This window comes from Hemibagrus wyckioides, linkage group LG06, assembly GCF_019097595.1.
Source record: "Hemibagrus wyckioides isolate EC202008001 linkage group LG06, SWU_Hwy_1.0, whole genome shotgun sequence".
NCBI lineage: Eukaryota > Metazoa > Chordata > Actinopteri > Siluriformes > Bagridae > Hemibagrus > Hemibagrus wyckioides.
Window position 1 is genome coordinate 32,534,869 of NC_080715.1, and position 17,616 is coordinate 32,552,484.

General features: G+C 40.2%; 1 protein-coding gene across 8 annotated transcripts in view; it reads left to right on the forward strand.

The window, feature by feature from the left end:
* Positions 1 to 2,986: 2,986 nt before the first annotated feature.
* The window catches only part of stxbp5l (syntaxin binding protein 5L), a 125,311-nt gene continuing 110,681 nt past the window's right edge, over positions 2,987 to 17,616 (forward strand). For 4 of the 8 annotated variants that reach the window (XM_058392513.1, XM_058392515.1, XM_058392518.1 and 1 more), the window contains exons 1-2: positions 2,987 to 3,934; positions 17,255 to 17,352. In XM_058392513.1, the coding sequence (XP_058248496.1) occupies positions 3,767 to 3,934; positions 17,255 to 17,352 (266 nt within the window). In that variant the 5' untranslated portion in view covers positions 2,987 to 3,766. The remainder of the gene's footprint in view (positions 3,935 to 17,254; positions 17,353 to 17,616) is intronic. The other 4 variants (XM_058392517.1, XM_058392521.1, XM_058392519.1 and 1 more) reach the window with 1 other exon arrangement.

Consider the following 17,616-nt stretch of genomic DNA (forward strand, 5'->3'; position numbering starts at 1 on the left):
CTTTCTTTCTTTCTTTCTTTATTTGTTTGATTATTTACAGAGTAAAATGGAACACCTTTACCAATACCTTTCTCTCTCTCTCTCTCTCTCTCTCTCTCTCTCTTACCAATATATCTTGATTAATATATGTCCATCATCATAAAGGTTAGTGTTTTCTCCTATGCTTCAGTGCTTTGTGCATGGCTGTACACACTCTCTAACATGTGCTGCCCATTTTCACATTCCTCTGACATGATCCATTTCCCCTGCCAGTAGGTACTTTAGCAACATGCAGCAACTGAAAAACGCAATTACACATGCATATTAAGTGTGGATGACATGGACCCAAGGATATGGGACAGATTGTGTGTGTGTGTGTGTGTGTGTGTGTGAGTGAGAGAGAGAGAGAGAGAGAGAGAGAGAGAGAGAGAGAGAGAGACATAGCCTAGGGTATACTGTTAACCCTTGTTATAAGCTACAACTATAAGTGCTATACCTTTACAAATGTTTTGTACATTCCATTTTAATTTGAAATAATAGTTACTTTTTTTTAGTTTATTCAATAAATTGTGAGTTCTGAATAAATATTAATCTGCTTCCCATGCCTCTAGCTAGAAGAGATAGCTGAAGTTAGTTTACATTGCTAAATACTGGTGACTAAGCAGCTTAAAAAAAAAAAAAAAAAAAAAAATACAGCCACTATCCATGCCACTATCAGCCACTATTCCCAACTCCCTAATTTCATATCTTGCTGGGAACACCTCATGGGCTCAAGCTCCCTAATCCTTGTCTGTGCGCTTGAAAGTAGACATTAGCATGTGTTCTCCTGCAGTGTCATCTTGGCAGCCACATTATCTTAGTTGTCATGTGCCCCATGGGAGTGGTGAAGAGGATTATGTTGCTTTTTTATCCCCCTCAAAGATCCTTTCAGCGAGGAGTTTTCTCCTGTAAGACATCCGACAAGTAGTACAGTGTGGGTAAATCGCTGCTATTACTTTACTAGATTAGGTCAGGGATGACAAGTATATGTTCAGGAAGAGTTTATTAATAACAGAAAGTATGTTACAGCACATTAACATAAAAACATGCAGCACATATAGAAGTCTGTTTGATTCAAAAGAAAAGTAGTGATACTGCACAAGTCATTGCTCTACAATCCAGTTTTGCTTTTCATATTATTTTGCACTCATTTACAGAGTAATGTATGTAATAGAAATTGTATTTGGGAATGAACATACATATATCTCCCAAATCTGACAAACCGAACAGTGTTCCGAATAGCAGCATATAAGCCGACAGACAAGAGCTCACCTTATCTGTGTTTAACAGGGGCAGAGCATCTTATCTTTAAAAACCTATTTGGAGATAAAGGATAGAAAGTCAATTTCAATAAGCAGGACTATGTTGGGAAGGTTTGTCTTAGCCCTGGAGACATTCTTTAAAAAAAAAAAAGAACCTGTTTCTTGTGTAGTCAATGACAGCATCAGTATAATGATTTGTGCCACTACACCCTGGAAAATACCTGCTGAGGTTTAGGCAGGGATAATGAGAGACAGGTCATGAGATGCCATTCATTGATTTATTTCTAAAGCCTGGAATGACACGTGATATTTCCCCATGGAGGCATCAGGGGATTTGGAAATGTGTAGCTTTCTTTAGAATTTCACACTTTGGTGAAACTGGTCTACTGAGCATACTGAATTTTAAAAACATAACACTGAATTCTGCACAGAAGGTGAAACATATTGTAGAGTAAAAAAAAAAAGGCTTGGGCTACCTGGTGTGTATTTTAACCATTTTATATTATAAAAATGTCCTCCTCCACCCTTGCATGTGTATTTTTAGTTTGCATGGTTGGATTCTTTTTTTGTGTGTGTGTGTTGGTCTTGTGCTGTTCCTGGATGAGATGAAAGAGAGCCACACACGCTGGTCAGTCCACAGTATGTAATCCATGCCGGTGGCATCGGACGCTGATGATGTAAGCGCTTATACAATCTCCAGCCGTGAGGTTGAGTCTCAGCAGGCTCACGTGCACACACACAATTTAGAGATGTCACCCAACCATACTAGCCACTGGAAGAGCTGAGACTTTAGCCACACATTGACTTACAAATGCTTGCTTATTGAGTGCATAAGTTGGTGGGATAAGGTAAACCCTGAATCCTACACTGTAGGGTTACAAATATAGACACAGATAGGAGCTTTTTTTTTGAGGAGAGGTAGCCTGAAAGGTTCACAGGTTGAGACTACAGGTTCGGATTAGAATGGAAAAGACAACAAAAAGAACAACAAACATGTTTGTTCAAGTGAGAGGATTTTACATCTGACCATGTCTGTCTGGTCAAGGTTGTGCTGGTTTAAATGACTAGTTTGTTTATATTTGGGTAACTAGAACTAACAAGATTTGTCACATCTCAAGTTATATGAGGAACCAGAATTCATATACAGTGCTGACAGCACTGCCATTTCCACCTCTGGGTTGTTTCATATTGTTCCCTGTAATAGCAGTAGGTTATTTATCTTTTATTTAAAACGAAATGTTTCGGTTTAGACCACGCCTTGCTGTTAACTCCTAAAACAGGTTCACATATTTGGAACACTAAACAAATACAGATACAGAGCATAGCATTGCGTTACACCCATACTACGCTACAATTGCTTGACTGAACGGGAACCGTTTTGCTCTCTCCAATCTGGCAACCCCGCAGAGCACCACTGTGTTGCAGTACTCTCTGCAGCGTTTAAAGCATTGATTCACAGGTCGAAAAAGAGCTTCAGGAAGTTTGTAGCCATCTTCATTGGAAGAGAGGATAAGAAATCAACCCTGTCCCGTGGTCACACACGCAACTGTACATGCGTTCGCGCGACGATGCCTTATAATGACGCAAAGCAAAGTCGCTTTCCTCTGTGCGCTTAATCATAAACGCCTTCCCCAATAGCATCAATTGGGGGCGGGGCCTCTGGTGCTCGGTCTTTCAGCACCACGGACAGCGACTGCGGGAGCGAGCAAGCGAGCGAGAGCGAGAGAGAAAGAGAGAGAGAGAGAGAGAGAGATACTCTGCTCCTGTACCATCTGTTTTTGCATCTGAGCTCACACTTCTATCCCTGCTCACGTTCCTCATCCTCTCGCGACAGTTCGCGCTAAAAGTTGAACAGTTTGGTCGTCGCGTGGCGAGTTCAGGAAGGAAAGGAAGCCACGTCTCTTTGCGGTGCCTCTCCTCTTCCTCGTCTGCGTCTGCAGGACGAAAGAAACGGTGCTCATTTTGGGCGAACTCGACTCTCAGTGACTCGACTCGTTGCACCGTTTGAGTATAACGCATTACAGTGAAAACGTTTCGAGCGCGTTCGCTAGCTGGGTGTGATGCACTGGTCTTGCAGAACTAACATGAAGTTTCTCTGTATCGTCTAGCTGCGCTGTAACGCGTATGAAACCCCTCCTCTGTGTGTATGAATGTGTGTGTGCGTGTTTTTTTCTACTTCTTCGACGTTTTGGGGCGCTTGGGCTCTTAAAATGATGTCCCTCTGTGACTTTTTGAATTGCACGTAAATGCTTTAAAAGCGTGAGAAAGCAGAGAGCTCATCAGTCTCTCAGTTCTCTAAAGGAGGGGAGGGTTTGTTGTGCTTTTTGTGCTACCAGCAGCCTCCTCTATGCCGCTTTAATCGTCTCTGCGGTAGAATTTTGAGCGCTCATAAAAGAACAGCTGAACGTATTGAATTAGAAGGAAGAAGCAGCAGAAGAAAAAAACAAGAAAAAGAAAAGGAAGAAGAAAAAGACAAAAAAAAAACCATGAAGAAGTTCCGGAAGGTGTTGGACGGTCTGACCACGTCGTCTCCGGCCAGTGCCGGAGGCTCTCCGTCGTGCGGCAGCGCTGCTGGAACTCCCACTGCAGCAGCGACTCCGCGCGAGCTGGACATCCAGGAGACCCTCATGGCGGAACACTTCCACATCTGTAAGGTGGGTGGGTTGCATGGCACTCTGCGCTCTGGCCAACTTCATCTGAACGCAACAAGCCGCAGTAAATATTATGTCAACATACACCATGCACCAGTACACCATACTGTTTTGCCGCACCAGGGGTGGCGCACTGTGCCGACACATGGGCTACTGATTGGTACAGTAATATGCGCTGTGAGATTTGGTTTTGAAGTCAACCGCATGGTCTGGAGGGAACGGGAGAAAGCCTCAAACAAAACAAAACCAACAACACACGTAATGTAGAGTTATATACTTATTTATCACTTCGGTCAGTTTCTAAGATGCCACGGGATGCAAGGGGGCGTGGTTCAGAAAGACGTTGTTGTTAGGGGGCGTGGTCTTGTCTATGCGATTATTGAAACTAACCCTTAGCCAAAAGATCAGAAGCTGGAAGTTGAAGGCTGAAAGAAAACTCTCGGTTTAGGTGCCGCAGATTATCACTCGCCGCATATAAAACTGATATCGCTGGCACTGTAGACTTGAAGCTCTGTGTGTGTGTGTGTGTGTGTGTGTGTTTGCTTGCTCTGTACAAGACCGATCACTTGCGCAAAGTTTACTGGAACATGCGTGAAACTCACTTCTCCTCCCAGCGCTGAGTGAATGAATAAACACACACACACACACACACGTATTATCTGTGAAAGCGCTCTTATTTACAAAGTCGCATCTCATCAGTCGCACCATTGCTGTTTTTTTTTTACTTATTAGTGACCGCATTGCTGCGTTTTTTGCTTTTCATCATTCACATTTACAGGCGTTTCTTTGCGGCCTCACACCTCTTCACTCCGAAAACACCGATACCGCCTCCAGATCGCTGCCAAACCGCAATATGGCATATAAGCAGGGATGTTGTACTGTACTAAATATAGCTGGAGTATTATTCAGACACAGGCCACTATTCAGGACTGCTGTGTTTACACAATTATCTAGATATTTCAAACCTGCACACTAAATATCACACCACGACAGGTGAACATATGTATAATGGCTATGTGTATTACGTGTACTACTGTTGACTGCGGTAGTAGTATGTATGGGATTAGAAACATAGCCTAAAGCTTCTGAACTAAAGTCAGAAAACCGCTGCAGCAGTCTTCGGACTGGTGGCTTTTTTTGTGAGTCTATTTTTAGCATTCATTGCGGCTGGATTTTTAATCTGGTGTTGCCAGATTGGATAACTCCAACCTGCTGTACTATTTTTAACACGTTGGACTGATTGTTACAATTTGGACTGTTTACACGATCCTAAATCCTGAGCTGTAATTGGTTTCCATACACATTCAGTCCAATTATTTAAAGTAATGCAGCTTCAGCTTGGTTTGGAGAGAAATTTCCAAATTTAGCGGAATGGTACCATGTAATGGACTCCGGTCCGGTCGTGTTTAAATAACGAGAAGGATCACTGTGAAGCAAATAATTGTAGGGCAAGCCCAGGGCAGCACTGGTTATTTCCAGCCCAGATGATGTAGCACAGAAAATGCTAGAAGGTCCAAGTCAGGCCAGTAATGTGAAAGTAAACAATCTCCATTTACTGGAATGACTTCTCTGCCATTCCATTTACATTCTCATGCAAAATTAAGCTTACCACTTGCTTCAGCAACTCAATTGGTCTCTGTGCACTTTTTGTTTTTGTTTTTTTAGCATGGCATTTAAAGCATTTAACTTATTTTATATTGAACTGATGCATCAGTTGCTTTAAACTGCAATAAGCCCTACATTTGGCTGTGATATTGTAATACAGAGTATTATTGTGCAAAAGATTAGCAAGTTATTAAAAAAAAACATCAAATAAATATAGGTCATACATTTTCACCATATTCCCTCATGAGTCTCGTAAAAACTGGAAGGAGTAGGAACATGTCAGCACTCGACGAAGAGTTGGGTCTCTGAGGCACAGCAAATTGTGATGAATTGAAAAGCCTGCCTTAGCATGAGTGGGGTTGTTTTCAGTGCCATTGTTACAAGCCTCACACTGTGTGCAGTGCTGCAACTGACCTCACATTCCACTCCATGATGTGTGAAATCTGAATCTGAATACTGCTCTGCACACTGAATTCTGCAGGTTATAACTCAGAGTTTATGCTACTGCAGGCTAGATTGTTGGTGCTGCAAATTTTCCAGTTACCTTTTTGCCAAACACATATGAATACAAAGGCTTAAATAGGATTTTTGAGTCCTTAAGACTGATGCTGAAACCTCTGGACTAAAAGTGTATTATCACCTGCACAGCAGAATTCTCACTAGTCATTCATTCATTATTTTTGATCTGGACTTATACAAACACTGTAGATGTTCATGCAACACCGAATTGCAGCCTAATGAGGCCAAATGCTTGTGGACACATGACCATCACACCCATATGTCAGTTGTCCCCAGACTTTTGTACAGCACACAATTGTCTGGAACATCTTTCTATGCTATAGCATTAAGATTTCTCTTTATTTGAGGTAAGAGGCCAAAACCTGTTTCAGCATGGCAGTGCCCCTGTGCACAAAGCAAGCTCCATTAAGACATGATTTGAAAAGGTTGGTGTTGAAGAACACGAGTTTCCTGCACAGAGCCCTGACCTCAACCTGACTTTATAACCAATCACTTTAGGATGAACTAAAGCACTGACTGAACTCCAGACCATTTACAATTCTGGCATATGACAGACACCCTTATCCAGAGCGACTTCCATTTTTATCTCTCAACTGAGCCACTGAGGGTTAAGGGTCTTGCTCAGGGGCACAGCAGTGCTTGCTTGGTGGACCTGCGATTCAAACTGACATCCTTCTGGTCAGTAGCCAAAACACCTTAACCACTAAGCTACCACATCCCCCAGACCACCTCAAACAACATGTTTGTCTGATCTCACTAATGCTTTTGTAGTTGAATGAACATAAATCTCCACAACCACACTTCAACATATGCTGAAAAGCTTATTATAACAGCAAAGAGGGACCAAATTTGGAAATTGGATGTTCTCAAATGCAGCCATGATGGCCAGGTGTCCACAAACTTTTGGCCACAAGGCAGGGGTCATTCATCACAAGGCACATTCACACACACAAACACACACTCACACAATACAGACAATTTATAGATGCCAATCAGCCTTCAATGCAGGAGTTTGGACTGGGGGAGGAAATCAGGGTACACACATGCTATCCACTAAGTCACTGTGCCCTAATACAATACAACTGAAATAATAAAATATGTGAAAGATATTGATGATGATGTACCAAGAGTAGAGACTGTAGGTTTTTTAATGCTGTGCTGCCATCAGATTAACTCACTAGACCATCTCAGTGATGGTGTACAGTAGTGTGTCCAGCTTATTAGTCTTATTAGAGTCTCTTATTAGAGTCTCTGTGCATAATAAATGGCCACATAAAAGCATTCATAGTTTCTCTTTAGAACAATCTTCTCTTTAGATTGTAGTCTAAAGGGTATTGTTTAAAATATCTATAACATGATATTGATGATTTCAGTCTGTATGTACTGCACACGAGGGATAGACTTCTCAGAGAGTTGATTTGAGGCAATGCCTCATTCTTTTCCACCAGTTTTGAATCATAATCTGGCTTCGTAGTGTTAGTGGATTTCCTCTCCATGTCTGTCTACTCCAGATGCTCACTGACATCACATAGCTGAGGTCTGTTTTTACTTCAGGACTTACAGCATGGTGGAATAAGCAATATGTATGTGGGCAATGAGATGTAGTGACCTGGACAAATCAGGAGGCCTTAAGAAAACGCCAGAAAGGGAATTACTAAAGAACCTCTTAAATGCCAGGAGGACAATGAGAGAAATAGTAGAGCAGAACATTGTACTTCCTAACCAGGGGAGATATGACTGGTATGAAGCCTCACGCTTTAAAATCAAGCACATCTCTATATCTAGCTGTATTTTTATATAAATAAAAATAATAATATGATCATATCATGAAATACTGGGGAAAAAAATAATCTATGGTAATACTGCAAGAGTTTTATCATAGAGGAAATATTTTATTAATCATGAAGCATGAACTTGAAAGCATTTTTCTTCGGTTTTCAAGAAGTAAAAAAAAAAGCTCTCATTGCTGTGGCCCGGGCTTGATTCCCAGGCAGGGCGCTAACCCAGCCACTGAGGAGTTAGCTGTCAGTGATGGTCCCAAGCGCAGATAAAATGGGAGGGTTGCTCCAGGAAGGGCATCCGGCATTGAAACATGCGGACCAAATGATCCTCTGTGGCGACCCCAAACAGCAACAACATTTACACATAACATATTTGCAATGTTATTATGGAAGCTTTGATAAAACCCTCAGAAGAAATGTCACCATGTCTCATCACAAGCAATCTGTATTCAACTGAAGGCCTGTTGATGCCCAGCAGCGTATCATGCACAGTTATTGCTTTGGAAGAAAGTGAGACAGAACGTCTCTGTGTGTCTGCATTGTGATGCGGGTTAACTCAGGTGTATAAACCAGACTCGACAAGACAATGCAACATAAATAAGTTTGGGAATTCTAAAAGATAGTCTAGTAATGTTTATTCAGTAGATACAACAAAATGTCAACTAGCATCAGCCTTTTTATTATTTTTTTAAATACAGGTTGATTTTCATATTATGCTTGATGCTTTAGCACATGTGACTGTTATTGTGGGCATGATTGGCTTTTTAATTTTAGAAGTTGACTGTACTTCATATTTGCAACCAAGCATTTGCACAAACCTATTAAGTTTCTCCGATTTATCCCTTGACCGTAATTCAGGATGGATTAATAAGGAGTGTTCCTTTGAAAGGAAACGATGCAGTGAGTTTCTCATGTTGTCACAGAGAGACAATGGAGGCCATCAGTGGTTATGATCGCAACCCTCAATGATGGACTCTGACAAGCAGTCCTGTCACAAGCTGTCATGTTTTATAAGCTCTGGAACGTGGAGACATCTCTCTCTCTCTACATCTTTTGTCCTCCACTATCATCCACTATTAATGATTAATATGTGTTCCTTTCAACAAACTGGTCCTTAAACAAGGAACTAAACAATGCTGAGTCTCACTTTCAGCTTCGTTTAATCTGATAATGAGAAATGTATTTAACAGTGTTTTGTCATTAAGCGAGCATTTGTGTGCGTGACATAGTGCGAATGTAACTGAATGCAGTGTGTGTATGAAGTCACACTCTTACGCCGTTCATCTACTGACTACACGGATGTAATGAATCAGTTTTCCCTTTACAAGACTGCGGTCTTTATAAAAAAGAAGCTCCTAAGCTTGTCCACTCATGTTATTATATATCCACTCAAAATATTATATATAATTTACATAAAACTTTATTTCTTTGTTTATATTATTAGTTTGAATGATGTAGAGTAGTATAAACTAATTACACTGTGAGATCTCACGAGGACGTTGGATCTGATGGGAACTACAGTATAACTGTACTATTCCATGAAATGAGGAATTACAGCATGCATGGTGGAATATTACAGTGATAATGTGCTGTTTTAAAACAGTGCTGTAGGTATGATTCTCAGCTCAGGTGTGAGCTCAGTGTTTGATTTTATTCTCAGTTTTGAAAGAGCACACTCAAATCATGTTGGGTGTATGAAAGCTAATTGTGTTAATGTTCAATCACATGGAACCGTTGTACACATTTGAATTCAATTAAACCAACAAGTTTTATTTCAGTAAACAACAACAACAACAACAACAACTACAGGATTGGTTGAGTCCTTGAACTATGTATTTGTGCTTCCTAAAGCTGTTGATTGTCTTCAAATTGTCATCCATTACCTAAAATAATCAGGATGGTGGATTAGACCCTGTAGCTATTCTACTGGTCTTGTCTCGCAATTTGACGTGGCGCACTAATGCATACACAAACACACTGTTCAATTACTAATATCTTGTCCGGATTTGCCTTGTTGCTTCAGCGCAGTTTTTGCTAGAATATAAGCTTTTCCTACATCCTCTATAATCTGTCCTCTGCTTGGCACAGGACCGCACAGAACACCAAAGCTGTCGAATGACTAATGAAGTGACTGAACATTGTGGCATGCATAAGAGCCAGCCATTATTTCCAACACCTTAGGTTTCATTTATTTCTTTGACTTTTCAACTGGGAATTGCAGCTCTGGGTGAGACTTAATGTGTTTTCTCTGCTGGAAGCGTTTAATTACGGTCATTCCATGATTATGTGAGTAAGATTTTTTTTTTTTTTTAAAAGCATATGCCCTTTTTGGATGCAGCAGGTTATGTTAATGTCTGATGCTGAATCCTGAAACTCTCCACATCCATGTAGGATTCCGCTGGTAATTTACGGTTTGTCCCAGCTCAATTGTGCGTGTCTGTTTTGTCAGAAGCAGTTCTGTTTTGCATCTTTTTCACCAACATTTCAACATCTAAAGAACCATTTAAGACTTTCTTCAACATTGTCTTCACTTCTAGGCTGCTAGCTAGCAAGTGGACAAATACCTAGAGTGAAATTTTGAGCTGTCGATGTTATAAATTGGGTGTCATGGTGGTGTAACACCTCAGCATTGCTACCTAAAAGCTTCAGGGGCTGGAGTTTGCTCTGAGCTTGAGTTTCTGTCTGTGTAGGGTTTCTCCAGCTTAGTCTCACAGAAGGAATATTTACATGCAACTTCTAATATCTGCAGCACCTCCTTAATGCTCAATATCAACATTCTGGCACAAGCAGACGTTGCAGAGCAAACACAAATGCTTTGTTTACACAAGCTAACCTGTACCAGTCTGCTATTTGAGCACAATTACTATGTATTGAGCATTGCCCAGTTAATGCAGAGTTTGTCTACAAACACAACAGACTTGCATGTCACATCGGAATGTGGCACAGTAACACAGGTATTTTCAAAAGGACGGTTTTCATGTTGTAAATATTTCAGGCTGCTGAGAAGACAGAGATATTTTTCCAGGTTTTGAAACTGTCTGTGTGTTTAAACAAAAGATTTGTGTAAGTTTCAGTCTGACCTGAAGTTGTTCCTCTCTGCTGAGCCAATTAGTGCATGCTGGTGACACTGCTGATGTACTAACACACTCCTCACTAGGCACTCGGTTGAACATGTGATTATGAATTCATATGCATATAATTTACATGTTAATTTATTCAATAGGCCATGGTTCATACGGCTCTAGATGAATCACAATCATGTGTGCAAAAGACCATTCTTGCTCTGATTTTTCTTTTTCTTTTAATTTGGATTATTCATTGGATTTTTCTTCGCATTTTTTTGTCTCTGGGAAGAAAATGATTCTTTTCCCAATTATTTGTACTGAGCAGAATATTTCAGCGTTGATTACCCAAAGGCTGTAAGTTTAAAAACCAAGGCTGCTGGATCTCTATGTGGTTTGTTCACTGGCCAAATGAATGAATAGCAATATTCACATCCCTCTTGAGGAACATGTGAAGTTGTGATATGTGTCATTGTAATGTGTAATTGCTGTTAAAATGGGCTGATGGCTTGTGTGTGGCTCCACAGAGGCAATAGCACACTTACATTCTCAATAAACTTACCTCATTCTCATCAGGGCTTCAGTGAAGTTTATTGACTATTTGGTATTAGGATATGTTAGATTGGATATAAACTAGATCACATGATGTAATGACACATTCGATTTTAAGCAGAAGCATTCATTACTTGATTGAATTTTGATCAGCTATTGATTTATAATTTACTGAATGCGGCCAGAAACCCCAGAATAGCCATCACAGCAGGTGAGACAATATTGGCTGGTTTGTTTTATTAAGCCTAATCATTCTAGTGTAGTTACATGATGGACTGATGGAAGAAATGTAATGCTATGTTCACACATGCAGTGACATGCAGGGACAAAGCGACTGGAGATTTACTGCTGACTAGATGTGGGCATGTTCAACCATGCAAGTTGGGAAAAGTTCAATTTTATGTAAATATGGAGAGTCTTTGTTGCATGACCTACCAATGGGAATGAAAACAGAAGACCTCACATGATCCGTGTCAAAGAGCATACTGCTTTTCATTCATCTCATATAATATGAGGCATATATGTATACATATATAGGTGAATTTTATATACAAAAAGTTATTATTATTTTATATAATTATTTTCATTTTAGCAGCAAGAAAACTGATTTGTAATTAAGTGATATGCTAGTTGCTCCACTCAATGAGCAAAGATTATTACTATGGCAACCAGTAGTAGGAATGCCTACTGATGACTTCATAGTACATTGATTAGAGACTTGCAGAGATAAAATCACTGCATGTGTAAATGTACCACATGTCTGGACTCACTGATGGGACAGTTATGTTTTAGACCTGTGTCCATCTACCTCTTATACCGTGCTTTAAGCAGGGAACAGTCTTGATCCGAGAGATATACTGTATATTTATTAGGAGATCCTGGAAATACTACTGTATTTGTAGCTGAATATTTTTGTTAGCTGATTTTAGTTTTTTTTTTTATCAATAAGTTAATATGTGCATGTTTACAGATTATAATGAAGCATTATTTCATGCTCCTGTCTATTAGGCAATTCAATTAACCAGTGTACTGTGTACATACTGTATGTAACAATTAAAACAAATAAATATTTACATACATGCAATCAGTCAGTGTAGTGTGTGTACACATCACATTCACACTAAAGTAAGTTTGCGGTACACAGAGAAAGACAGTTTCCTGTTTGCTATTATAATGACCAGACAGTTTGTTGAACAGGTAAGTGTGTGTGTGTGTGTGTGTATGTGCATGAGTGAGAGAGGAAGAGTGTGAGAAGAGAGAGAGAGAGAGAGAGAGAGCGCATGGGTTGTGGGATCTATTTATAGATCTCAGGGACTAGACTCACCCTCCCTTCGAATCCAGGAAACCGAGTGAATGGGAATAAGAGACAAGCAGCCCTTTGTGTCTGAGGTTGATTAAGAAAATGTTTCATAGTTATGTGTGTGTGTGTGTATCACACTGTATGTAATAAGTGTTATGAGAGAGAGAGAGAGAGAGAGAGAGAGGGAGAGAGAGAGAGAGAGAGAGAGAGAGAGAGAGATTATGTCAATTTTACTCTCTGATGTATTTGTATACCTGTACACATGCTTTCACATATTAAGACAGACAAACAAAGTGCAAAAAAACTTTGTGTGAAATATGTATGAGAGCTTTGGAGATTGGGGCCATTGGATGTATTTTTCATCTTCTCTGCACCCTATGTATATTTAATGACAAGTAACTCGGGCGCGAGCTGGCATGGGGCCTGTTAGAGGGGTCGACTCCTCCTCCGTGGGTGTGTGGAGATCCCGGCGCCTCTGCGTCTTCTTCCTGCCTTAGGCACTCGCATCCTGCTGGGACAGACAGGAGGTCAGCACCCCCCGAGTGTCAAACGCTCCGGTCCGGCCTCTGATTAAAAGAGCTCACAACACCCACTCTTACTGGAGCAGCGGGAGAGGTGTGTGTGCGTACGTGGGTGCGTTCGTGTGTTTAGCTCATTAAGTGCTTGGTGATGAACTGCCCTGCCAATCAATTTCAAGATCAAGGTGAAAGGCACATGCAGTGATACCCCAGTCCTGTTGAGATATGGATTCTTTAAAGATTTTGCCTCTCAGAAAATGTCCATTTTGACATTTTCAGAACTCTGAGTCATAGCTTGGTGATATCTAGCTATAATTGACATCCACACAAAACTTTATATACAAAACCTCAAATGTATGGAAAAGAAAATGTATTGTAGGACATGCATGATTTATGTTGTCACCTAACACATTCATATATCATATATAATAATAAACATTTCAGCATTCAGGCCAGTATTGGTATAATACCTATGCTCAGTATAAGATGTAGACTTATGCCAAACGTTACACCAGCGCCTTTAGTGATTTTACTATTCACTGAAATGAGACTCGCGTAAAAGAGAGAGAGAGAGAGAGAGAGAGAGTGAGAGAGAGGAAGGAAGAGAGGAAAGCCAGAAACCTCTGAGTTTGGAACTATCAGTAATGATCTGTTCCTTTAGAGCTTTCCAGGATTCAGCTCTGCTTTAGTCTTCCAAAATATTCCCATTATCCCAGTAATCAGAGTAAAAAAAGATAGTTAGAGACAGATAGATAGATAGATAGATAGATAGATAGATAGATAGATAGATAGATAGATAGATAGAGAAAGAGAGAGAGATAGAGAGAGAGAGAGATAGAGAGAGAGAGAGAGAGAGAGAGAGAGAGAGAGAGAGAGAGAGAGAGATGGATGCTCCTGAATTAGGTGCCAGATCTGGAGGGTGTAATGAAATTCCAATTGAGGAAAACAAAACATAACACATGGATACACTGGAGTGTAGCTAGCCTCTGGCAGAGACATGCAGCACAGCTATTCATGTCAGAATTCTAATTCTTATCTGATATGTGGATATGTGTCTGTGTGTGTGTGTGTGTGTGTGTGAGAGAGGACTGCATTAGAAAAGAGAGACAGAAGAGAAATTGAATGAGGAAGGGGAAAGTAGGTGGAGCTAGAACAGTAGGTGAAGATGTTGAACAGTAGGCAGAAAGGTAGAACAATAGATAAAGAGGTAGAACAATAGATAATTTAGATAGATATTAAGAAATAATAGGTCGATATAATGAACAATAGAGCAGAGGTAGAGGTGGAAAGGTAGAGTGGTTGATGGAGAAGAGGAACAGTAGATGAACAGTTAGAGCAGTAGAGGTAGAGGTGGAACAGTGGGTGATAGGTAGATCAGTCAATGAAGAGATAGAAGTCTAGGTGGAGAGGAAGAACAGTAGGGGGAGAGGTAGAGGTAGGGCAGTAGACAGAGAGGGGGAACAGATGATGGAGAGGTAGAACAATAAATGCAGAGGTAGGGTCAGGGAGAGGGTGTAGTTTGCTGCTGTGTTGCTAAAATAGTGGGTAATAAAGCAGAATCACAGCAAGTGTAATTAGTATTGAAAAAACAGACAGACACAGGACACACACAGAGGAGTGAGACAGCCACACCCATGCAGGCCTGCTAATGGAAAACTTCCAGCATGTTTTGAATTAAGCTCTGAAGGTCTTTGTTCCTCCTCATGTTTGAGTAGCCCTTCACTTGACCACTTGGCTACTAATCAACAATGGATTGCTTCTGAGCCTAATTTATTTATTTATTTATTCTTCCAACACCCTATTCTGCTCTTTCGTACACACCCTTTCTCCAGCCTTGTTCTGACCCATGAATTATTGATGATTGGATCTCCATAATGCAGTCAAATAACTAACACACACACACACAGTAAGAGAGAGAGAGAGAGAGAGTGAGAGAGAGTGAGAGAGAGCGAGAGAGCATTTAAATGAACAATGATTTGAGAAACAGAGAATAAAAGCCCTTTAAGAATCAGCACGTACTTGTGTTTGTAATCTGTTGTCATCAGTACATTATTTCCCTTTATCTTGAATTCACAAACACGAGCTCCACACTGACTAAACAATCAGGTCTTCTACTAAGCTCCTTTGACAATGTCACAATTTGCGTCACTGGACTAAAATCCCATGTGGGAAGGATTTCAATACCATCTGTAGCAGATTGCTCCCACCCCCTGGAGTTTCAGAGTCATAGGCTGGAGGAATTTAGCACCAGCAATAACCGAACAATAACACTCCTTTAGATTTCAGCAGTGTGTTATGAACAACTCTTTTAGAGTTCAGCACTTGCTTGAGGACAGCTCCTGAAGATTTCATCACTGTGTCTTCAGAATGGCTTTTTTGGATTTCAGCACTGTGTGTTTGGAACAGCTCCTTTATATGTCAGCGCTGTGTGTTAGGGACAGCTCCTTTATATTTCAGCACTGTGTGTTTGGGACAGCTCCTTTAGATTTCAGCACTGTTTGTTGGGGACAGCTCATTTAGATTTCAGCACTGTGTGTTAGGGACAGCTTCTTTAGATTTCAGCACTGTGTGATAGGGACCACATCTTTAGATTTCAGCACTGTGTGTTAGTGACAGCTCCTTTAGATTTCAGCACTGTATGTGAGGGACAGCTTCTTTAGATTCTTTTCCATTAGATTCCAGGTACGTCTGGAGTTCTCCACAGTGGCTGTGGTTGGCTAAGTCCTTAAAATTGAATACTATTGTGTGTGTGTGTGTGTGTGTGTGTGTGCAATATATCAAAGCCTATGTTTAATTCAGGGCCAGTTCATCCAAATTTTGCATTCCTAAGTAGAGATAGTTCCTAAGCATTATGGACAGGTCTTATGCATTTCAGCAGTGGGAAAAGCTCTCTGACTAAAAGCTTGGAAGACCTTCTGTTAATCCTGCCTCTGACCAGTAATAATTACCCGCTTTTGATGTGATGAATTGGAAGCTAGAAAAGACAAACCTTAGTACTTGTGGTGGTGTGCATTTTACTCACAAAAATGGTTTCACTATAATCAAACTGACAGTTATTCACACAGATCATTAATCAAGCATTTGAGAGTTTGTGATTCTGTATTGCTGTCTTTTGTGTAGATTTCTAACTTAAAATGTAAGTAAATATAATGTAAGTTAATCACGTGTTCTTTGGATAGCTTTTTTTCCTAAAAAGGTGAGATGTGGGGTATAACATAAAACTTCTGGGGTTCCACTAAAAACACGAACTAGATTGGGATTTAGGCTCATTTTTAAATGCTGATGATGACTGTGCTGTAGAGATGTCCTTGTTTACAATTTTCATGGTATGATAAGAAAATCAATACATATATTGAGTTCATTGTATCACTGTATTCATCCATTATTTAAAACACACAAAAGCAGGTGGTAATAATTAAAAGGAAACAAAAAGATCACAATTGTCTGTGTTTCTTATATTTTTGAGAATGATTTTTGAGAAGAAATGTTAAATCTTGAATCTTCCCATGTGCTAATATTAGGAACCTAATATTAACACCAGTAACTGATTAAACAGTCAGTGAACTTTCGGTATAGTCTGAGTTCCTTAAACTAAAAAATGGATGTGCTGTAATATGATTTGAGCTGTGAACATTTTGGGAAGTTGCAACTGAACACAGAACGATTAGGAACAAACGTTTTCTGACTGTGACTAAATGTGAAACACTGCAACAAGTATACTATGCTTTGTTAATAATCTTTTTAGAGTAAATAAATTATGGTGAATAAATTCAATTCTGGTGTCTGACCTGGACACATAAATTACGCATGCAGACAGTTAAAAATTAATAAACATTAATAAACGATTCCACTCTGTTAATGATATCCTTTCACTTAAATGCTTCAAATGTTGTACTCGGTAGCAACAATATTATTTTGCAAATCTGGTATATTGTGGTTATAAAGTTTGTGTATAATATGTTTGTGTTCCTTTGCTCTGTCTACAGACTGTACGCCATGGCTTCCCCTACCAGCCCACAGCTCTAGCTTTCGACCCTGTGCAGAAGATTCTGGCTATTGGATCTCGCTCTGGAGGAGTGCGCATGTATCCTTTTCTTCTGGGTTTTCCATCCATAGTATTGTTCTGGGCTCTTTGAGAAGATTGAGTGCTGCTGGAGGTAAGAGAGAAAAGCATACTGTATGTTTCCAGCCTGCAGGCATCCTACAGCCCAACACTGAGTCTGACCATTTAACTAACTCTCAGGGGTGAAGACACAGAGACATGAACAGACAGATACTCATGTCTGGGGAGGTGTTAAGAGGTTTCTTTTGTGTGGGTTAACTCACAAATCACTAGTCCTCACTATAC